This window comes from Pseudorca crassidens, chromosome 2, assembly GCF_039906515.1.
Source record: "Pseudorca crassidens isolate mPseCra1 chromosome 2, mPseCra1.hap1, whole genome shotgun sequence".
Lineage (NCBI taxonomy): Eukaryota > Metazoa > Chordata > Mammalia > Artiodactyla > Delphinidae > Pseudorca > Pseudorca crassidens.
The window spans coordinates 38,324,234-38,347,390 of NC_090297.1; the positions used below are offsets into that span (position 1 = coordinate 38,324,234).

Here is a 23,157-nt window from a genome sequence, read left to right on the forward strand (position 1 = left end):
ATCCCCAGGGTCTGTAGAGCACACTTGTGAACCACTATTCTAGGCAATGGGGAGGGACTGGGCCCCACTGGAGCTATGCTTTAGGGCCATCAAACCAGCTGTGATGGCAGAATAAACTGGAGGCTGGAGGGGGATGAGAGGGCAGAGCGAGGCTGTGGCAACAACCCGGAGGAAGGCAGGGAAGGTGTGTGGCTGAGGTGGGGATAGAAAGGAAGAGGAAGAGGTGAGGGGTGTGATGGGGAGTGGTAATGAAGCCAGAGAGGCAAAGCTGGTCCTGGTCCTGCCCAATGACTGGAGATGGTGGAGGAGTCCAAGACCACTATCCTCCTTGAAGGGAAGGCACGGAGTCTAATTTCTCTCTATCCCCACTGCCCTGTATGGAACCAGGCACACAGGGGGACCTCGATATATGCTTATTAACCAAAATCAGGTAACTGTAAGAGCAGTAGTACCATCAAAGAAGGGGAGAATTCAGGAAGGGAAGCTGGCTGGGGATGGGGAGCAGGGGAAGACTGTGCCCCGGGAAAGCTTCAGTTGAAGGAGGGTGACATAGCAGCAAAGTCTGAAAACTCTCAGAACAGGCTAAAGCCATTCTCACCTAGCCCTCATCTGAAACAATCTACAAATGAGGCATTGTTTATAAACCACCAGGCATGATGAGACCTCAGGATACTGTGTCATACAGAACACTTCAAAATGTCCTCAGATATGTCACAAATTTTTAAAACCTGGAAAGATACATCTCAAGCCATTATTAACAATAGTTAACTTTGGAAGAATGAAATTGAGTGGGTACAGAATTTTACTTCTGATACTTCTGTTGTATTTGATTTTGTTTTGTTATGATACAGTCATTTTACCTTTATTATTAAAAGGGAATAAATATGTTTTCCTTACTGCATAGTTTTCCTTATGACCCTCTCTGCCAGTTTATTCTGGTAGAAATGTGCTCCACCCTACTGAGTAACTGTCTTAGGCATGCCAGAAAGCCCAGCTAATCCTAGCTGCCCAACTGAACACTGGAGTCTCTGACTCACCCCTTCCTCTGGAAATATCAGATATAGGTCTCCCAACTTTTAGAAAGTTCGCTTCACACCACTTTGCTTTTATGAAAGACCTACATTAGTATGTACCTGTTTTCAAGACATACTAAGAGGATTTTCATATTTACGAGAAAGGGTGAAAAGTGAAAATAGGGTTCAGCATTTGTCTTCCAGTGAACATTATAGAGGAACCACGCACCACGAGCAGTGAGAGTGGCACTGCCAAGCTCCCTCCCCAGGAACTACACTCAGCATCAAACTGACAGAGCTTGGAACTGTGTCTGTGAGCATCTATGCTTGACCTCCGTTTATTTTGTGCATCCGTTAGCAAGATGTGTCCTAAGATAATTGCTTTACACCATTTCTGCTTAAGAAAGGTTTCATGGGAACACTCTACTTTCAGATATTGGGGGAATCTGCAATTTCAACCTGATGCAATCTAAAAGGTTAAATAAAATGTGCATCCAATCTTACCTATAGGTCTGCCCAACTTTGCGAAGCAGACCCTCTGTAAACTTGAAATTCCAAATGCAATAATGCTCCTGTCAGGGGGCTGCTGTCTTCCAGCTGCAGGAAGTGTTTCAATGGCCTCTGTACATAGCAGACATTCTTCAGTTTTCCATTGGCCTCTGCTTCATTATACCTGGCATGAAAATCTTCAGAAAGCAGAAACAGAAAGGATGTAAAAATGCTGACTTAAAAAAAATGAACAGAGAAGATAAAGATCAACTTGTGTTCCCCAAAGCTATGTGTTACACCAGTAAGGAAGTAATCACAAGGCAATCACAGATTTCCCCAGTCTTTAAAATTGGAGCATGTAAAATGCTGACACAAAGCATGTGAAGATTTAACAAGGGTCTGGGTAAAAGTTTTCGGATTATGCTTCCATTGTGAGATTCCAGAACCAAAAAGATGTAACTGGACCTGAATGACAGATATGGGCACCTCTGTGCGCTGAGGAGACTCACATGGAAGGTAAAAGCTGCCACTTTTCTGTTGTCCACTTTTTTAGAGATGAATGAGCTCTGGTTTCACCTCCTAGTGGTTAGGTCCAAGACTCACAGGCAGGCGGCACCAGGGTCAGAAAGGTAAAGTAGATGCTGAGAGCAGCAGGTGGCATGAACAAGAATAAGGTTTTATGCCAAATGCATAACTATTGCTAGTTTTCCATCTGATGACTTCATTTTCTGTATGTCCACTGCTATTTTTAATCTCATGGCTCTAGTTACCATGTGTCAAAGTTGATTTGTCAATTTCTCTACTCAATGAATATGTACTTCCCCTTTTCCCAGTGGAAAAGCTCTAAAAATGTAGTTTAAATCCGAATTCTAGGCCCTGGAAGCCAGATGTGTTTCACCATTACCTCAAATCACATGTCCCAAACTGTACTTATCCCCAACCCCCATCTACCACCTCCTTCCTCCTTCTTCTTCTTCTCTATCAGATTATATCATTCTGCCAGTCACCCAGCCACAGAACCTTTAAATCATTTCTAATGTTGCCTTCTCCTCCAACCTCATAAACTCTATATATTCCCATTGGCAGGCTCTCCCTCAGCCTGGTATATAGTTCCTTGCAAACAACACCTATTCATCCTTCCAGGCCTAACATAAATTACTGAAAGTAGTCCCACAAATTACAGGAATAGTCCCTCTTTTTTCTACTTCATTCTGCATTTAATTGAAACCACATCTAAATACTATTGTAATGCTTAGAGTAGGCTATACTCATGCACATGTGGCTCTCCCATGAGGCCATAACCTCCTCAAAGGCAAGGACATGTCTTTTTCATCTTTGTATTTCCAGCATCTAATGTAGTATCTGGCACAAAAAAGGGCTCCAGTAAATATCTGAATGAATTACTTCATCCACAAAATATTTCTTTATTGTTCAAAAGAGAATGTCAGCACGTAGAATTATCCTTCATATTGTGCCTTTTATTCCCAAACAAATCTCTGTGGCCCAACGAAACTACTTCCAGGGCCCAAAGAAGCTCAGGTTACGTTCCATCTCCCTATGGCCACAATGCTTCCAGGGGCAAACTTGAACACCTTGACTTTAACCCTTTGCCTTCAGTTTTGCCACAGGTTTAAACCCCTTGGTCCCTTCTTGTTGCCTATAGTAAAGGTCGGCAATTTGTTTTCTGTTAAGGGCCAGACGGTCAGTATCTTATACTTTGTGTGTCATATGGTCTCTGTCACAATTACTCAATTTTGCCTTTGCAGAGCGAAAGCAGCCACAGATGATACGAAAATGAGTGATTGTGGCTATATTTCAATAAAACTTTATTTATGGATGCTGAAATTTTAATTTCATATGATTTTTGTGTCACAAAATATTAATTTCTCTTGAATTTTTCCCAGCCATTTAAAAATGCAAATGGCTTGCAGTCCAGACAAAAACAGGTGGTGAGCCAGATATGGCCTGTAGGCCATAGTGCGCCAACCCAGCTTATTTCCTTTCCTCACCAACTCCACTCCGCCACACACACACACACCTCTAGTAGGCCTACAGTAAAAACAACCTTCACAATTCCTCTGTGGACTTTGTTATTTTGCTGTTTGGAGCCACTCTAGGGCAGGGGAGGTAGAAAATGCATGGGCTTTTGAGGCCTAGATTCAGAGTCTGGCCTTACCATATACTAATGTGGTAGCCTTGGACATAATATTTAACCTCTCCGTACTTCACTGTCATCATCTATAAAATGGGGGCAGTAACACCTACATGACAGGGATTTTGTGAGAATTAAACGAGCTAATGTGTATCAAGTTCATGGCATAGTGCCTGGTTTATAATAGGCACTCGATAAATAGTAATTATTACTCTAGCTTGGGATATGGCTTCCCCAGATCAGCTGTGACCCTGGAAAGCAATCCAGACACTCTGTAAACCACAACTGGGCAGCAGGAGAGAATGAACTGAGAGCAAAGTACAAAGGCAGGGATAGAATTTGGAGGTTTTCAGACACATGACCCAGGATTCTAAGTGCCTGGTTTACCCCGATTCCTTCTGACACCATTCCAAATTCCACTGGGCCTCCTTTCCTCCTCAGAAAGAACTTCTGACTCTCACACTACCTGAATCTCCTTAGCATTCCTTACCAAATACCCATATGAGCCCTGGAACCCTCTCCTCATTCCTGCACCTCTTTCTCGTATAGGGCTGGGAAAGGGTGAATGCGGCCAGACCAAACCTCACAGACTGGTCTGCCACTGGGTCTTAAGTAGACCAGGCACCCAACTCTCTCTCAATTATTCATGAATTTCCTGCTGTACAGAGAATGAACTTTTTTCAGAGGTCAAGAACTAGTCTCTCTATAGAAGTTTTAGAGCAAAAAAACCCACCAAGTATACAAACAAGGGTTCCCCCATAAACCATCAGCGGTGGGCAGATAGGACAGATAAGCTTGTGGTATCTGTCCTCGGTACAAAGAGCCAGATTTGAGCCTGGTACTTCCTTGCTCCAACACGTCTAATGGGGGTCTACTGCCTCTGGAATCACCAAGCTCCTGTGCTGTCACTCAGGGCCTCCACAGTCTTGCCCTAAGCCACCCCTCCTGCATTGTATCTTACTACTCCTCTGTAGAAGTCCTCACCTATAGGCCAGGCAAAACAGACAGTATCTACCTAACTACCCTAAACAATTTCCAGCTTCCCACACTTGTGCATAACTCAATCATAGCACCTGTAACATTTTACTGCACATCTCCCCCTAGACTGTGAGCTAGCAACAGGGCAGAGACTGTGTCTGATTCATCTCTGGGTCCCCTACACCTAGCACAGTGCCTGACATGGGGAAAACATCCAATAAATGTTAATGAATGAATGAAAACACCTGAAATTATTCCTCCCTTAAACTGTTTTAGTTGGACTCTTATTAGCAGCTAAGCACAGTCTGGGTTACTGCCAAGAAGTAGAAAGATCTAAGAAGAAGAAAAGAAGCATGACCAATGTGATCCAAGCAACGGAAAATAGGTTTTAAGAGTGAAGTAAAAGAAAGCAAGGCTGTTTAGCCTGCCGAAGAGAAGATGAGGCCCAACTCGATTCTGGCTTTAAGTCTACAAAAGGTCCTCATAAGAAAATCTTGATTTCATCCTCCCTTTATAATCAGAGGGAACTTTTCCATATTCATGGAAAATGGAACAAGAAGAAATAGCTTAAGTTAAGGCCAGAGGGGCTGAAGCTAAAGAGAAAGAACCAAATTAGGCACCACTTTTCCAAAGATACTTTTGTACTTTTTGACGAGTGAATTGGAGGGGTTTTGCTGAAAACTTTTTTTTTTTGGCCACACTGTGTGGCTTGTGGGATCTTAGTTCCCGGACCAGGGATTGAACCTGGGCTCTCGGCAGTGAGAACACAGAGTCCTAACCACTGGACCGCCAGGGAATTCCCGCTGAGCACTTTTGTTGAAGGCTGTGCAAAAGGAAATGAATATGCTGCTCTGTTCCTGTTTGCTGTGGAGACCAGGTGGGTGAAAACACAAGTTGGGTAAGATTTTCTAATAAGCCACTGACTTCTTCCCTTTTTATTTATTTATTATTATTTTTTTTTTTTTTGCGGTATGTGGGCCTCTCACTGCTGTGGCCTCTCCCATTGCGGAGCACAGGCTCCGGACGCGCAGGCTCAGTGGCCATGGCTCACGGGCCCAGCCGCTCCGCGGCATGCGGGATCCTCCCAGACCGGGGCACGAACCCACGTCCCCTGCATCGGCAGGCGGACTCTCGACCACTGCGCCACCAGGGAAGCCCCGCCACTGACTTTTAATTGACCCTTTTTCCTATAGGCACTTTCTGTCATGTCATGTTTTGCAGTCCTGTGATGGAACAACCTAGTATAGGCATACCTCAGAGATACTGCAGGTTCAGTTCCAGACCACCGTAATAAAACAATTATAGCAAAAAAGAAAGTCACACAAATTTTTCGGTTTCTTGGTACATATAAGAGTTATATCTACCCTATACAGTAGTCGATTAAGTACGCAATAGCATTATGTCTAAAAAAACAATGTACATACCTTAATTTAAAAATATTGCTAAAAAATGTTAACCATCATCTGACAATGCAGGGTTGCCACAAACCTTCAATTTGTAAAAGACGCGATAATTGCGAAGTGCAATAAAATGGGGTATGGCTGTATTTCAAATTTTCCTGAAGAGACAATGGAAAGAAAGAGAAGGCAACAATGTCAGAGTAAGATAGTAGGGAAGATGGCCCTAAAAAATATATTTTCTATAAAAACAATACCTAACTGGATATTAATAATAATTTTTAATAGTATTACTATTAAAGCTAACATCCACTGAGCACCTACTATGTGCCAGGCACTGTGCTAAGTGTTTAACATAAGCTATCTCAATCCTCATAACAACCCCATAAGGTAGGTTATATATGTAGCCCCATTTTACAGGTGAAGAAACTGAGACCCAGGAAGGTTATATAACTTGCCCAAGACACACAGCTAGCAAGTGTCAGAGCCAGGACTCAAACCCAGGCAGTTCAACGTAGAGTCTACTAACTACTGTCTCCCTGTATAAGAAGGGTGACAGGCTGGAATTTAAACCTTAGCCCCTCTGAATCCAAGTTCATATTCTCAGCTACTTCCTTATACTGCCCCAAGCCAGGAAGAACAGAGCAACATATGACATCAGCAAGAGAAGAGATCTCAGATGTAAACCAAAAATACCCCCCATATTCCAGAGAAAGAAGCTAAGATGTAAGGATTCACAGATTCTAATGAGCACAACCAGAACTTGAATGCCAGCCTCTTGACTGCAAGTGGAGTCCTCTTTCCTCCATTATAGATTCTTGTTGAATTTGAGGGTGAGAAAATGAAGGAACAGTATGTGCCAAATGGGCTCCCTCCCCAGGCACTGTTGTAATGAACTGTTAAACTCACATTAGAACCTGTGCCTGAAATACCAAGGCGCCAGCAGCCTCTGTAGACTGAGTCTAAGATTCTAGTAGTAGAGATGGCAATGAACTGATTAATGGTACTACAGGAGCTGCCAAAATGCTCACATAGTAAACCAATCAAGCAGACCTAGACCAGGCAGCTACCATACTAAGTCAGTGGCTCACAGTTTAAGCCTGGACTGAACTATTTCAACAGCTTCCTTGTTGATGTCCCCATTCTCAGACTTCCTTTGCCCCAGACTAGCCTCCATTCTGCAGCCAGAATAAACAGAGCCCCAGTCATGGCATTTAAGCCTTGCAGCATAATGAAAAGAACATGGATCTTTGAACCCAACACTCATAGGTTTGGACCAAACTCTGTCACTTACTAGCTACATGACCTTGGGCAAATCACTTTAATCTTTCTGAGGTCCGGTTTGTTCATCTTTAAATTGGGGCTAAATATCTCCTTGTTACAGGATTCTGAGGATTAAATAAATTATAGTGCATCTAATATACTCTTGGCCACAAAGCAGAGTAGAGACTGGATAAATGTTAGCGTTCTTCTTCCCACACCCCTTTCTACATTTTGGCCACAATCAATCATTTCAGCTATTTCCCTTCCTCACCAACTCCATTCCTCTTCCCCAACACACACACACACACACACACACACACACACACACACACACACACACACACACACACACACACACACACACACACACACACACACACACACCACCTCTAGACCCCTGCTCAAGCTGTTCTTTCTCACAGGAATGAACCCCCTCTAAGGCCCAACATGAATTTTCCACCTTCAGGAATCCTTTCTAGACCCTCTTCGGTCGTGCTGGGATTGATTTCTCCTTTTCCCAAACTCCCACTTTGTTTACATTCTTTACTACATTTACTATAGTCAGTCTGATTTCAGTTATTTATGTACTTACCTATCTTGCCAACAACACTGGAGGGAGAAGGCTCTAAGAAGAGAATTACTGGGGGTGGTGGTGGTGGGATGAATTGGGAGGTTGGGATTGACATATATACACTAATAAGTATAAAACAGATAACCAATAAAAAAAATGAACATGCACTGGAAAAAAAAGAGAACTACTTATAGGAGGGCGGGAAATGCGTTGTTCTCCTCTGTGTATATTTCTCAATACCTGGGTCTTGTACATAGCAAGAGCTCAATATGCGTTTATTAAACTGAATCTTGCCACCACTGACTGGGCATCTTTACAGAAAGATCCTGGACTGAGTTTACTCTAAAATTCTGCTCTCACTGCCTGACTTGATCAACATGCAATTTTTAAAGTGTACTAATATTCCTAAACTGTTCCACCCCACTGGTTAGGAGACGACAGTCATTAAAACCATATTAAAAAGCAGAGCCGGGGAACCCGAAAATAGATCTGAATGATTTCTGTCTCAGTTTCTAAGTCTGTAAAATATAGAGTTTTGAGATGTTACATAAAAAGCACTTAAAACAGGATCTGCCACATAGTAAGTACTCAATAAATGTTACAATTTTATTATAATGTAGTAGACTGGAAAAAACAGAGTCAGGACTTTTCACTTCTAGTACTATCTCCACCACTGACTGATGTCTTGTCCAATCTTGATCAAGTCCTTTCCCCTCTCTGGGCCTCTCCCCATCTGTAAAACTGAAGTAGAACCAGACGGTTTCCAAGCTCCTTCTATCTTCAACGAGGTATATTTTTCTATGATCAACAAAGAGCCTTCTGTTCCAGATGCTGAAGCTGCTGGCAAGGAAAAATTGTAGCTGCTGGTTCCCAGAGGAGAGGGGCCAAGACCAAGGCAAGGCCAGGACAACTGATTAGTAAACCACCTGTGCACCTTCCCCTGTGTGAACTATAACACATTCAGTGCAGGTTCCTGAACAGAGCACCACCTCTCTGCCAAGAAAACTCACAGCAAAGGCAAGACAAGAGCCTGAAAACAATAGCATCAATGAAGAATCCTGCCTTGTGCAGAATTCCTGCACTTTCTTACCTTTGATGCCTGTAATTAGGGCACCATCAATCTAAACTAGGGCCCTCCTTAGGCACAAAGAGAAGGAAGAACACAAAGGCCCACTCTGAGCATGAAAGCTCATAAAGCAAAGACCAAAGCGAGTAAATAAAAAATGTCACTGAATCATTCGACTGAACACACTGCAGAGGCCTACTATGTGCTAGGCAGAGGAGGTATGAAACAGACATGATCCCTTTCCACCAATGTAGTCAGAGTACATATGGGGTGACACATCCCAAAGCAGACTGTAATAAGAGCTATATTTGAGGTGTAGCCTCTGCTACGGAAGACGGGAAGGGGGCAACAAATCCAGTAGGGTGGACCAGAGAAGCTTCAATGACAAGCTACATGAGACACAGGCCTTGAAAGATGGGGAGGTGGGAACCTCAGGAAGATGGAATATAGGCAAAGGAACATGCAGGGAGTACTAGAGAAAAAAAAAAAACAAACTAGTTTATTTTGCCTGGGCCACAGGGTGCAGGTTTGGGAGAACAAAGGGAAACAGGGCAGGAGAGAGATTTGGGAACGGATTATGGAGGGACTCATCCACGAGGCTGAAGAGTCCAAAGTCTATATGGCAGGCAATGAGGCCCACCAAGGTTTCTGAGCAGAGATATAACATGATGAGAACACTGTCTCAGGAAGATCACATGGGCACCCATGAAAAGGATGCAAAAGGAACCAAATTACTAGATTACTATGGGAAGCTTCATAAGTATGTGTTGGAATCCAACAGCTCCTGTTCACAGAGCTTCTCACTGCCCAGGTTCAGCTTCATGTAATCTGAGTTTAAGAGGTGTTCCCTTGCCAGGCCCGTTAACCGTCAAAATCTGCTAGCATAACAGGACTTCCAGACAAAGTAAAAAACCCAATTAACCCTATGGATCACAGAACAGGAAGAGCTGATGCGGGAGAAGTTGGGGAGGGAGCACCAAAGTCTCCACCTGGCCCAGCTCCGCATAAAAAACCAACCCTGGATCTCCTCTTTATATCACTTCCAGCCAAGCCTTCTTTACAGGGGCTGAAGCTAAGTACAGTGGGGCCGAAAGCACTTGGTCAGAGGCTGCAGATCTAGTGAAACAATATATATGAAATGCCCAGCACAGTGCTGGGCACATGGGCACTGGTCAGTAAGCACTGACCCAACCTGCAAGGTCAGTTCCACCGATAAATCCCACTGAGGCTTCAAGACCTAAGTCACCTTAACTCTTCCCTCAAAGGCCTCTCTAAAGTACCCCAGTCCAAAATGACCTAATTCCTAGATATCACACCCATTTCATGTGCCAAATATTCAGCACCCAATTCATGACAGGTGCCATACAAGGTGACTCATGTAACCCCATTCAACCTTCACAATGACCCTCCTAAGCTCTTTTAATACAGGAGAAACTAAAGCTCTGAGAGGGGAAATGACTTTCTTGAGAACACACAGCTAGGAAGTGGCAGAGGTGAGATCTGAACCCACGACTGCCTGACCCAAACTCAAGCACTTCCAACACTTCAATCCTGTCACCAGCGATGGCCTCTTATCTGCTACTGACCATGTGACAGGTAGCCTGGAAACTCCCTATGGAGAGAGACGGTACCTGACACTATTCTCTCTCCTCACTGTACAGCGACCCACCTATGTCAGGGGCTTTTAAATGAAAACATCTAACTTTAAAATAATGGAGTACACAGATATGATAAATTCCTCACATGAAAAACTATTCATGACGTTGGACTGTCTGAGCCCTGAGCCCAGCCATATAGCCTGATAGGGACTGAGTCTCAAGCTGGCCCCAGGATGAGCTCCGATCTCAGACACCTGTCACAACCCAAGCCCCGACCCTAGGCACAGGCTAAGCCCGGACCGGAAACACACGCTGCACCCAGAGCTCGTCCCAGACGGAGCCCTGCCAAAGGAGAGCCCTAAAGAAGCGTCCCCTTCGGCTGTCCCCGCCCCCCGCAGCAGACTCTGGTCGTGACCTCGGGCCTTTCTGAAAGCCCCGACTGCTCCGTCCCAGGCACACGACTCATTCACAAACCCACCCCGCTCCCCGCACCATTTCACTGGCAGGGAAACCTCGCTGTCTGGGCTTTACCTCAGCTGACTCCCGGCAAGGCCTGTCGCGCACACCAACCACCTGCTCGCTCAGCCAAGAACACGGAAGAAGATATACGAGCCCCGAGAGGTGGGCCCGACGGCGTGTAGGAGCTGCGCCTGCGCCCTGATGGCCACGCCCAGCGAGTGGGGGCTAAGCAAACTGCGCAGGCGTGACGGGTGAAGGGCGGGGAGGTTGCGGGGATAGGGGGCAAGGCTTAGCTCCTGCTGGCCGTCCCTTTCCTGAGTGGAGGTCGGGAAACCCGGGAAGCGCAAGGAGGGAGGAGGCACGGCAGCAGCAGGTATAATTATATTTACCGAGCACTTCTGCATGCCGGGAAGGAATTTTTAAAATCCCTTTTACATATGGGGAAATGCTGCCAATCTCTTTAAAGACGAGAACGAATTCTGTAAAATTTCTTAAAAGGTTTGCGTGCCTGTAATTTCACCATGAGAGTTTCTCCTTGAGTAAAGTATTACCCCCAGTAGGTAATGGTGGTTTAAAATAAAAAACGTAAGAAGTTCATTTCTTGCAGAAAACTACCTGCAAATAAATTAATATTTCAACCAACCCCCGACCCTCCCCCAGGCTGCAAGTGTGATGAGGGAGTGAGAGTGCTGACTTGAGGTTAAGGCAGGCCCTAACTGAGTGTGTTTCCTCCGTTGTGAAATGGAAGTAAACATCCCTCCCTGCCTGTGTCAGGATTGCTGTGAGGGTCTGGTGAGCAATGCTCGTGAAAGAGCCTCTTGGACTTCCTTCCCATCATCCACCCGACAAATGTTCGTTCCCCTTTCCCCTTCTGGGCTCAGTCTTCTCATCTGTATGATGGAAGGAGGTCTGGAACAATAGGGAACATTCAGGGCTTTGCTAGATTTCCCAGTCTGGGTGACAGCTGGAGGCAGGGCGGGTTCTCCCAAGCTTCTGTATTAAGAAAGTCACTTCCAGAATCTCTCAGTTCAACCTGAAAGCCCCTGTGTAAGTTGACCTCTCCCACCATCGCCTTCCAGGCCCATCCAAGCCTCAAATACTCAGAGGCTGTGCTAGCCTGTTCCCATCTCTGTTCCCTGAATGTCTCAAGAGCTAGATGATCCTCAGTCACTCAGGTCTGTGTTCCAGCTCAGGTTCCCAAAATTGCTGTGTTCCCTGCATGGCAACCAAGTTCAGTTAACAGCAGAGATGAGGGCTCTGGGGGGCTCAGAGGAGGAATGGCTTAAAGAAGGGCTTCCCAAATCAGTTGAGCTCCAGCCATGCCTGTGGCTCCCTTCACCACACACTCCACACAGCTCCTGATGGTGGGGCAGTGGGAGTGGCAGCAGGAAACTTCCAAGAGGCTGCAGTGTTCCTGGGGGCCAAGGGTGGTGGGCTATCTTTTACTCAGCAGGTGAATGCTCTGCTCCAAGGTGGGGAGAATGGCTGGGCAGCTAGGCTGCAGACGGCTTTGTTTTCCTGTTGGCTCAAGAGTCATAAAAATATTTGGAGCAGGGAATGAGGAAGCAAGCCAAACTATCCCTCTACCTTCAATACATTGCCTCTCCAAGGATCCTCTCCTGCCAAGTTTTGCCCTATGGGGGGCTCTTTTCTCTGTGTAGCGAGGCCTCAGCTCTCTCTTTTATCTTCTCCTTTCTCTGTCTAGTCTTGTGCAAGCATCCCTCTCTGAATTTCTCAAAGTAGTTTTGTGAGGGCTTCCTGATGTATTCAGACATTCTCATGTAAGGTGCAGGCCTTGGCCACACAGTTCTGAGATAAGTCTACGCTCATATGGTGTATTCCAGAACAACTATGATCCCAGAGCCTGAAGTTTCTAAGAGTCTAAGCTGTCCAGTAATTGAGGAAGTAGTGTGTGACCTGCCATAGGAGGTATGCAAGCAGAGCCACCTTTTAGAATGCTGGACTGGGGCCTCCTCTGGTAAGCCAGAAGAAGGGGCTGCAGAGTGCAGGGCCTTACAGTTCCTACAGCAATGAAAGGAGGGATACCGGGCACCAGGAAGGGAGCTAGGCAACTAGCCAAAGACAAACGATTCAACAAGCTATTATACGTCAAGCATCTAGAGCTGTACCTAACACACAGTATTATTATTGTGAACGATCCACAGACTGTAATGAAGGCGCTTAGAGATCTAAGTCCCTCACTCCCACACCTGATCATGCAGTACATGCCAGAGTACCTTGGGGGCTGGGCTGGGACTGGAACCCAGGTCTCTGTCTCCCAGGAGAGGCACTGCACAAAGCCAGGCTGTCTCCTCGGGTAGAAGGAAGAGCTCTAGGTGGGCCTCTGCTGACTCTTAAGAACCAAGCTGGTTTTCAACTCTTGGCTGGGCAGTTGAGGGTAAGGGGCAGTGGACTGATGGCAAGACCTGAGCTAAGAGTGTCAGGTGTCTCCTGGGGAAGAAGCTCAGGAGTCAGCCCCATGTCTTGCCACGACTTGGAGCTCTAGCCAGCACCCGACAGACAGCCTTCTTTTGAGAAGTGTTTCCTCTGCTGTGATTACAGTTAGGGCTGTATTTCTGCCCTGTACCTTAACCCATTAGCTCCAATAAACCACCCAGATTAAGGGGGTGGAGTGAGAGTAGCCAGTGCCAGGTGACCTGAGCTAAAACAAGGAAAGACTTTCCCAAGAGACTGAGTTCCCCGAAGCCCTCCCCACTCTGAGGTTCCTAGCCTAGCCCAGGAATTCTGGGCCTAGGATTCTCAGAGCCCTGGGAAAACCTTGGTGACCCCACCCTGGAGAGCTGGGCCAGACATGACCACATCAGCCAGCCCTCCACATGGCCCAGGATCTCAGGACAAAAAGCCCTCCCTGCCCCATTCTGGCCCAGTTCCTTCCACAGCCTTCCCAGGAGCCATGTGGCACCCAGACCACAGCTTCCCACCAGGGCCTTTAGTTTGCCTCCTTTATTTTACCAAAAATAACAACAATAAAATTTCCCTCTGTTTCACAAAAAAATACATCCCCCGCCCCCTGCCGCATAATCAGTACTGGCCATAGCCTAGACTCCATCTTCCAATCCACAGTCCTCCTTGGCAGAACCTTTGACACCACCCCCCACCACCCCCCTCACACCAGAGCTTCTGGCAAAGCTGCTGGGCCAGTGCTTCCCTCGGGAACTTCTCTGGAGGCAGCTGTCCCAGGTCCAGCTGGCTGGACCCAGGAGCCCCATCTGCTTCCCCAGAGATCTGGCAGCTGCGGGGCCATGGAGAGGGGCATGATTTTGGAGTTTTGGCTCAGCAGACAACCCCAGCAGACCACAGGGGTGGTGGGGTACTCTGGCATCAGACTAGAAATCCTTGCTCAAAGCAGGAACAGTTGTATCCTGGAGAGAAGCTCCCTCCTTTGGAGTGCATCTCATCTCCCTGTGTAGCAATCCACAGGCCAGGGGTGGGAGTCAGAACCCCTGGTTTCCACTCCAGCTCCACAAAAGCTTTGCTGGGAGGCCTTGGACAGCTTCTCCCGCCTCTCCTCTGGCTTCAGTTTCCTCCCATGTACGTGGATGATTCTGAGTGAGACTGGATGATCCTCAGATTCCTTCTGGCTCTCCATCCTGGCCCCCCAGCCTGGAGTCTCCAGGAGAGGAGGGCCTTGTCCCTGCCTCAGTTTCCCCACCTGTGGGTCTGGGCGCAGGGCTGGGCATGGCCAGTGTCTCTGTGGACAGCTATGCTCTGAGATCCAACCAGCTGGAATATTTCAGGGATGGTTGGGAAGGAGGCAGGCACTTGCAGGATGGGGGCTCTCCAAGCCTGGAAGAGTCCATTCACAGCTATGTGGTCCTCAATGCCTCAGGTGGGAGATAAGGCTCCGGAGCTTCCCAATTCAAGCTCACTAGCTTTGTGGGCTGGAGGATGATCTTGTGCTGGGCTTCAGATCCTCACAACCACATCTGGAGATTCAGGAAGCTAGACTGGAGTGTATGATTCCTGATTTAAAGACTGGGGATCTTTGTGGACATGAAGAATCACCCCTGACGCCCATGAGGCTATCTATAATCAGGCCTTCTGGAGGCAGAGGGATGGGGGAAATGACAGCTCCTGGGCATCTCTAGCTGAGCAAATCAGAACCTATGGTGGGCCAGGATTTTAGTCAGGGCAGGGCCCCCCTTCCTACCTCCCCCCATCAGTGGCTCCCCAGAGCTCATGCTGATGGAAGATGGTAGCCTGGAAGATTCAAACATGGAGCCACATCTACCACCACAGTTCGTGCACTTACACACACAGTCAGACACACCAAATGGGGAGACTGACTCGTCATCATTCCTAAGTGGTCATGGTCCGATGGCCCTAATCCCTACTTCCTTCCTTCCTTCCCTTCCATCCATCCATCAATTTACCTAACATTTATGGAGGGCCTACTATGTGCCAGGAACAGTCTAAGGCACGTAGCTCTCACAGACACACCCCACAGTCAAAATCATACACGTACACACCGATACACACGTGTCATCCGTGTCCACTCACAGGCTGCTCATGCTCTTGCATCTTTCTTGCCGTCACTTCAGCCACATCCACGTTCCCCAAACAGGCTTGGCAACCACCGTGGAAGGGTCAAATGTCAGAGCAGACTAGACTTCATGCTAAGGGTTTAGCTGCTCCTTTTTACCTGTCTGCCCACCTTTAAGCTCTTCCCTACTCCACTCACAAACAGTCAGGGGGACATGTGGGCAGACTCCTGAGAACCAGAAGTCCAGGGGCTTTGGGTGTGTGGAGGGGCCCCAGGGCCTTCAGGTCCCTCTGCTACCAGACTTCTGAGGGTCCCCTCCCTGGCCACTCTGTGTTCAGATGGTCCATCTGATGGGCAACAAGGTCCAGGTCTGGGCTCAGTGACAGATCCGCTCTGTCATCTCCCTCTGCAGAGACACAAGGTGGGGAGGGGTCAGTCAGAGCTCAACCTGCCAGGCAGCCCGTTTCCAAACCACAGGGCCTGGCTACTCTTCTGCCTGAGCCTGGCCCCTTCCCGCCACCACCGCCTCCCAACTCCAGGCTGCAGATCTGTGTTTGTAAACTGATACTTGAATGAAGTCGCTATTAAAGTACAAAATCCATTGTTAAATGAATTGCGGTCCCCTAACATATCCACTTGGATATTGGATTTTCTTAAAGCAGGTAGCCTTCGGATCTGAAAACTCAGAGGCTAGCCCTGGTGGGGGAGGGCAGTAGGGGCTTGGCCTCACCAGTGGCTCCAGCTCCCGCTGGTCCACCAGGCTGAACTCACGGATGAAGTAATAGAAGTGCTTGTAACAGGTGTTGACGTGCGCCTCGGCCCCCATGCTGAGAATGCTGTCGAAGTGGTGGATGTAGACATGCACAAAGACGCGGAAGAGGCGGGTCAGGATCTTGGTGCAGACCTGCTGGAAGTTCTTGGGGAAGGGAACTCCTAGGGGGCGGGATGGGCAGATATGGGGCATCAGCAATCTGATGATGAAACTCTGCCCAACCCTGCCCTCCCCGACACAGGCAGCCTCTGCCCAAGATGGCCTCTTCCCTAGCACACTTCCCTGTGGGAAACAGAGATCAAGGTTTGCTTTCTCCCATACTTCCCTTTTTAATGAAGCACTGTGCCTCTCCTCTGCTGAAATACAAATCATCTTCTGATTTTCCCATCACCCTGAACAGGACTCTGCTACTTTGTTGGGTCACTGACCAACCCTTCTTAGACTATAATAGAAGTTATGCCAAAACTCTCCCCAGAAACATGCGCATCTGTAGGTGCTCGCACACAACACCCTTGGATGCAATTCCAAGGAGAGTTCATCAATATCTGGGGTCCATTTTTAAGAATATGGGCCTTCAGGATTGAGTCCTAACTTCCCAGCATGGCGCCTGCTCAAGGCCTTTCATGATCTGATCCTGACTTGCCTCTCCAGCCCTACCGACTCCTTCCCCTTCGCAACATTCACACGGCAGGCCCCAGACGCCAATCCTGAGAATTACTAAATCTTCATGAACAAGTTCGTATATCTCTCAGTCCTTCAAATAGTCAATAAGACTCACAAGAACCTTCCATCTGTGAGCCAGGCCCTGTGCTGGGTCCTTTGCACCTTTAGCCTGGTATGATAATGGGTATGGCAGCCATTCTAGATCTGATAAAACAGAGGTGCATAAATGTGGAACCACTTGCCCAAGGCCACACAACTATTAATTAATACAGACTGGAGGCAGGATTCAAGCCCTCTTTGCACTGCACTGCAGCACCCCTCGGATAAATGCCACAGACCCTGCCAGAGACAAGGTCCAGGACCTGTGAAAAAGGCACAATTTCTGTACAGTCCCCCATGCTCACGGTGGAGATCTTGGGGGCTACTCTCTCTTCTCTGCGGTGGCAGAGCCATCCCAGAATTAAGGCACAGGCACCTGGGATCGCACAGGCCTGGGGGTGAAGGCTAGAAGGGAACAAGCGGTCAGACGCAGGCCCACACTGACTCTCCCCACTCCATGAGGCCCTTCCCCTTCCTCACTGCTCTCGGGTGGGGCTGAGCCCTGTCTCCCTGTGAGCCCTTCCAGGCCCAGCCGAGGTCCCTCAGACTTGTCCTGTCCATCTAGATGTGGGGCCCTGGGCCTCAAGAGACCTGAGCTGGTTCTGAGTCCCTCCTGATTCGGTGCACTCTCCCTCTCTCGGCCTGTTTCCTCTCATGTGAAGTGAAGATACCCATGTTGGACCTGATAGTGCAGGAAATGGAAGGCCACTGACTGTGGAGGGGCGTGGGCACTGATTTGTGACTCAAGGCCCTCAGCATTCAGACTTCTCCCCTCCGGGCCTGACCACCCTGCCCCGCCCATCTCTGATTCCCATAGCCTTAACACAGATGAACAGGAGGCCAGGTGGGGCGCGGCTGCTGTGATGAACACAGGGTCATGCCTGCTCAGCTCCTGAGCCAATACCGTGTCTTGCTGCCCTTGGGTGGGGAAGCCGGACCAGGATGACATCATTCATCTCCTCTCCCCACCCTCACCTGCCCAGGCTGCCCAGCTGAGAAAAGAAAAGGCTCCATGGATTGGGCTTGACAGGGAAAATTCTGCCTTCAGAGCCCACTGAGGAGGACATACCGTCTGGCCCCCATGGGGCCCCACCCCTTTCCCTTTCCTGGGGCCAGGAGTCAGAGGGGACTCCCAGGAGGCTGCAAGTCAGATCAGCCCAAGCAGGGCGGGCGACCTGCTAGGAGCACCTTGAGGCACTTGTTCTGGAAGGTTTTGAGAATCACAGTGGTCTTGCCAGGGTGTTCCCTGGAGGGACACTCAAGCTTCAGACAAAAAGAGGCCCCAAACTGGGAGCCAGGCAGCCCTAGCTCAAGATGCTCAATCTTGAGCAGACACGATCTCCCTGAGCCTCCGTTTCCTCTTCTACAACATGGCTGTATCAAGCTAAATGCCTCATCTGCGCGATGGGCCCCGCTGGCTCCCTTCCTCCCTAGCCAGGCCTGACCTGCCTGCCAGGCGGCACTCACCCACGCGCGTGGGAAAGACATCCTCGTCGTTGATGAGGCCCTCAATCCAGTCCATGAGCAATGCCATGTAGCGAGGCGCCGAGAGCTTGGCCGGCCGCCGGTACTGGCGCTCGTCCTGCCAGCGGTACTCGTAGCGGGGCCCGCCGGCCATGACCGGGCAGCTGCTCTCGCTGCAGCGCTCGGCCATGGTACCGTAGATGAGGTTGATGCGGTTGAAGAAGTCCACCACGTGCACGGCGATCCAGTCGTCGATGTTCTCGCCCGGTGGCAGCCTCACCACACTGCGCAGGTCCAGACCCGACTTGAGCGACGCCTGCGCCTTCTTATACAGCTCAAAGCGCTGTGTGCCCGGCTCGAAGCGCTTCCGCGGCCTGAACGTCTTGTCTTTGGCGAACACCTGCTTCAGGCACAGCGCCATGGCCAGGATAGGCCGAGGGCCAGGGGTCCAGGGGCAGGCCCTGCGGATGCCCTGCCAGGGCCAAGGGCATGGGGGAGCATGGTGGTCAGGTCCTTACCAAATGGGCTTGACTTCCCAACACATCATTTCCCTCCCACCTCTCGGCTTTTGGCCTGGAATTCTCTGCCTGGAATCTAAATCCTCCTCATCCCCACAGTCCAGCATCCTGCCCTATTTCCAGATACCCTAGCTCCCCCTGCCAAGCGTCCACAGCCCTCCCATCTTGTTTAGTTTCCTCTCCACTTTCATTGTGTCTCAGAGAGGGCTGGGCCTGGGCTCCAGACAGGTGCTCCTCAGACTTGCTGTGAACCATTAGAGAGCTGGCAGAGGCTTCCTGCAGGCAGAGGCCCCTGCAGGAGGCAGAGGCCTGGACAAGATGACCTCTGGGGATCCCATGGGCTAGTTGGTAAAGCGTGGGAGAGCCGGCCTGCATTGTCCTGGGGCTAGGGGGAGAGCCCCCACCCTCGGCTTCCTCTGAGATATCCCGCAGTCCATCCGGCCACCGGGGATTCCCAGGGAGCACAAGGGACTTTTCTACCAAAAATGTACTTTCCTTTTATTACCCTGAAAGGAAAGCGCTCTCGTATGGCCAGCTGGGTGGCCTCTGAGTGTGGCTGCAGGCACTGGAGGGAGGGGGAGGTGGCAGGTCCAGAAGGGCACCACTTCCTCCAGCAGTGGCTGGAGATCCTTCCTCCCAAGCTAGCCTCCTCCAGCCTGAAACACAAACCAGAACAGCCGGCGGCCCCTCCCACTGCACCTGACATTCAGTAGACATTCCTATAGCACATACTATGTGCCCGGCACTGGAAGGTAGGAAAATGCAGTCAAATCACCCAGCTGGGCCCATCCAGAATTCAGAAGGATTTGCTTTGCCTCTTAGAATTGAAGGATCTCAGTCTCCAAACAGACTTTGGGGACGGTGATAAGAGCCCCAGGCTTTGAGGCTGGAGACCTGGGTTCTAGTCTCATCCACCACTGCTGGGTGACCCCTACAGCAGGCATGGATTGGGCCATGCAACTTCCTCCGTCAGTCACAGGCCAAGTTCCTGGGACTTCCAGGGTAGTCACCTCATCTCCCCTGTGAGTGTGTGAGCTCTTGGGAAATGCAGAGCCAAGTACCCACTGGAATTTAGCCACATGAGCACTGATCCTGACCCCAGACTGAGCACTAAGGCTAAGTGTAGGCTAAACACTGAGCTTTTGGGCTGCAGGCTGAACTATGACCTGGCCCTGACCCTGGTCAATTTGAGTCCTGGACTCTAACCCTAGACTGAGGCTTGAATACAGCCACAAAGCCTGGCCTTGACCTCAGAGCTGACACTGGAGTATTTTCCTTTCTCACATCTCTAGAAATACTGGGACAGGTTTGGGGAAGGGAGGGTGGGAACAAGGTGACAATTGGATGTAACCAAAGGTACATGTGGGTCATCATGTCAGACAAGTCAAGCTAGTGGAGAAGTCTAAAACACGCAACACACAGGCCACGAAGGGGAAGTCAAGTAAAATGAGAGGAGTTTGGAGAGTAGGGGCAGGTCTCCCAGCAAGATCTTGTCCTCTTGAAAAAACCTCAAAGATGTGGCAGGTCATCCATCCCCCACCCCTCAACTTCTCACCCAAAGAAGTTCCCAGTGTGGGACTTCCTGATCCAAGAGGAGATTTCCATGCTTGAATTGCGGCCTGCATTCTAAACTCTGCTTGGGGCAGGACCTTCCAAAATCATTCACACTGCAATTAGGTTGGGTCCCTGGGCTCTCCACCTTTGCACAGCCCCCCTCAGTGACAGCTACCAACAGTCCCTCACCCTGGCATTCAACACCTCACCCTAGCTTTCCTGCCTCACTTCCCTACAGAAACTACCCTGGGCTTCTTCCTGATCCCTGAACATGCCCCCAACTCCTGCTTCTGTGTGTTTTCTTACACTGGTCCCTTGGCTTGACTCACACTGTCAGGTTGAATGCTACCTCCTCCCACAGCCCCTCTACTGAACCCAGATCTCTTTGTCCTTAGGTGGAGATTACTCTTTGGCCATTTGGTCCCCCACCAGCCCCACCCCCCAGCCTCGGTCAGGGCCTGGCACATAGCGGATGCTCAGGCTTTAAGGAAAGCTCAAAATCAAGAATCATAGGATTGAAATAGCCCTGAGAAATCAACTGGCCCAACCCACTTCTTGTATGGATGGGGAAACTGAGGCCCAGTAAGGGGACTTGAGGAGACTGCATTCACACAGCAAGTTATAGGCAGGGGATCTCCAATGGCAAAACTGGACACTGGGATAAGGTGGGGCATGACAACTAGTAAAGGGCCATTTTCCTGCACTGCCTGGTCGCTGGTCTGGTGGAGATAAGGGGAAAGGAGGGGAGTGAAGGGAAAGGGGAAGCATCTTCCCATCAACTAGACCAACCTAATTCCTGTTCCCCCAGCACACCGAGCCTTCCCCACACCCCACAGCAACTTTGGTGTCCTAACCAGTGAGCTAGAGTCCCACCTTCCTGCTGCACAATTTCAAGGCCCGGGTCTCTCCCCAGGAAAATGAAAGCTTGGGGGTGGGAGGATGGATAGATGCCCTTGTATCCGTGCCACTTGTCTGTCTTCACTTCCCACTCCCATCCCTTTACTGAGTTTCTAACTCTCACAGAATCTCTGTCCCCTCCCTGAACTTCCGAACCATGGCCATTCCCCCTCTTGGCCCCCGTTTCCTAACTCTGGATGTCCCTTCACTCCTAAAGTGGCTAGTGATGGCTTGCTCCCTGGGTGAGCATCTTGGTTTCCCAAATGAAGACCACAGAGGGGCCCTGCCTGCTTCTGATGCTCAGCCACACCTGCCACTCCCCCAGGCCTGACCCAGGATCTTGGCCCCAGTCTGAAGCCAGAATCCAGCCTAGAGTAGTGCAGGTGTGTGTGTGTGTGTGTTGTGTGTGTTGTGTGTGTTGGTGTGTGTGTTGTGTGCGTGGTGTGTGTTGTGTGTGTGTGTTGGTGTGTGTGTGTTAATGTGTGTGTGGTGTGTGTGCATGTGGTGTATGTGTGGTGTGTGTGTGTTAATGTGTGTGTGGTGTGTGTGTGGTGTGTGTGCATGTGGTGTATGTGTGGTGTGTGTGTGTGTTGGTGTGTGTGTGTTAATGTGTGTGTGGTGTGTGTGCATGTGGTGTATGTGTGGTGTGTGTGTGTGTTGGTGTGTGTGTTGTGTGCGTGTGTTGGTGTGTGTGTGTGTGTGGTGTATGTGTGGTGTGTGTGTGTGTGTGTGTGTGGTGTGTGTTGGTGTGTTGGGGGTGGGGGCAGGCGGGAGGGCTGAGGGCTGAGATCCAAGAGAAAAGTAGAGGCGAGGACTCCCAGCTCTTCCCCGCGGCGCTTGGCCACCTACGACCACTCCTCGGCCTCTCCCAGGACCCCTGACGCCCCTGCCTCCCCAGCCCAGACGCCAGGACAGACGGGTCGTAGGACCCAGAGGAGCAGGCCTGAAATTTCCGCCTCCGAAGACACGCCCTCCTCAACCGACTCGCCTCAACCCCAGCCCCGACTTTCCAGCTCAGAGCTTCGGACACGGACCGAGGGCTGTGGCCAGCCTGCTCGGGCACAGGTCGCCTCGGGACGGTGCCACGCCGGGACGGCCGGAGAAATGAAAGTGGAAACGAGGCTGGGCCGTGTGCGCGGCGGGGCGCGAGGGGCACTCACGGGGTCCGCCGGGTGGGCTAGCGCGAGTCCACTCTGGCCGCGAGGTCACATCCCCAGCAGGCGGTCCCCTCCTTTTGCTCGTCGCCGGCCGCGCCGGTCCTCTCGCCCGTCTGCCTGCCGAGCCCGCGTCGCCCTCCCGCCCCAAGGCGACGCCAACTCCGCCCCGGCCCTCCCTGCCCGGCCACGCTGCGGCCAGGGGGCGGGGAAGGGGCGGGGAGAGGGGACCCCCCCAACCCCAATACCCCCGCCTTTCCGGAGAGTCTGTATCGCTCCCCCAGCTTCCCAGGGGCAAAGGACTAAGAGCTGGCCCTCTCAGGAGGGCCAAGGAGGCAGCCTCAACTTCTTCGACTGTAAAATGGGGACAAGCCCAGCTTCTGTCTGGAGCTGGATAATGGTGGTTTCCTTGCCCTCCTAGAATCTTCTGTGTCTCGTGTGTCCCTGAGCTGGAGATCACTATGCACTCCCATACCCTCAGCTCCTGGCATAGTGCCTGGCACATAGCAGGCACTTAATGAATGAATGCCTTGCGTACAATGAGCT

At 49.9% G+C, this 23,157-nt stretch overlaps 2 protein-coding genes across 9 annotated transcripts in view; both read right to left on the reverse strand.

The window, feature by feature from the left end:
• The window catches only part of MKNK1 (MAPK interacting serine/threonine kinase 1), a 54,303-nt gene extending 31,553 nt beyond the window's left edge, over positions 1-22,750 (reverse strand). For 5 of the 7 annotated variants that reach the window (XR_010940820.1, XM_067726025.1, XM_067726022.1 and 2 more), the window contains exons 1-3: positions 11,059-11,215; positions 6,057-6,190; positions 1,518-1,699 (exon numbers count right to left, since the gene is read on the reverse strand). The gene's annotated coding sequence lies outside the window, so the exon portion shown is untranslated. Of the gene's footprint in view, positions 1-1,517; positions 1,700-6,056; positions 6,191-11,058; positions 11,216-22,617 lie in introns of those variants that run through there. The other 2 variants (XM_067726024.1, XM_067726023.1) reach the window with 2 other exon arrangements.
• MOB3C (MOB kinase activator 3C) lies at positions 13,936-22,756 on the reverse strand. 2 transcript variants are annotated; one of them, XM_067726030.1, is made up of 4 exons: positions 22,618-22,756; positions 18,492-18,960; positions 16,221-16,423; positions 13,936-15,896 (listed from the first exon to the last, which is right to left on the reverse strand). In XM_067726030.1, exons 2-4 carry the CDS (start codon positions 18,907-18,909, stop codon positions 15,867-15,869), a joined length of 651 nt encoding a protein of 216 aa, XP_067582131.1. In that variant the 5' UTR covers positions 18,910-18,960; positions 22,618-22,756; the 3' UTR covers positions 13,936-15,866. The 2 variants fall into 2 exon arrangements, with proteins under 2 accessions (XP_067582131.1, XP_067582130.1); XM_067726029.1 differs by lacking the exon at positions 22,618-22,756 and having other exon boundaries at positions 16,262-16,423; positions 18,492-22,584.
• Positions 22,757-23,157: the final 401 nt, after the last annotated feature.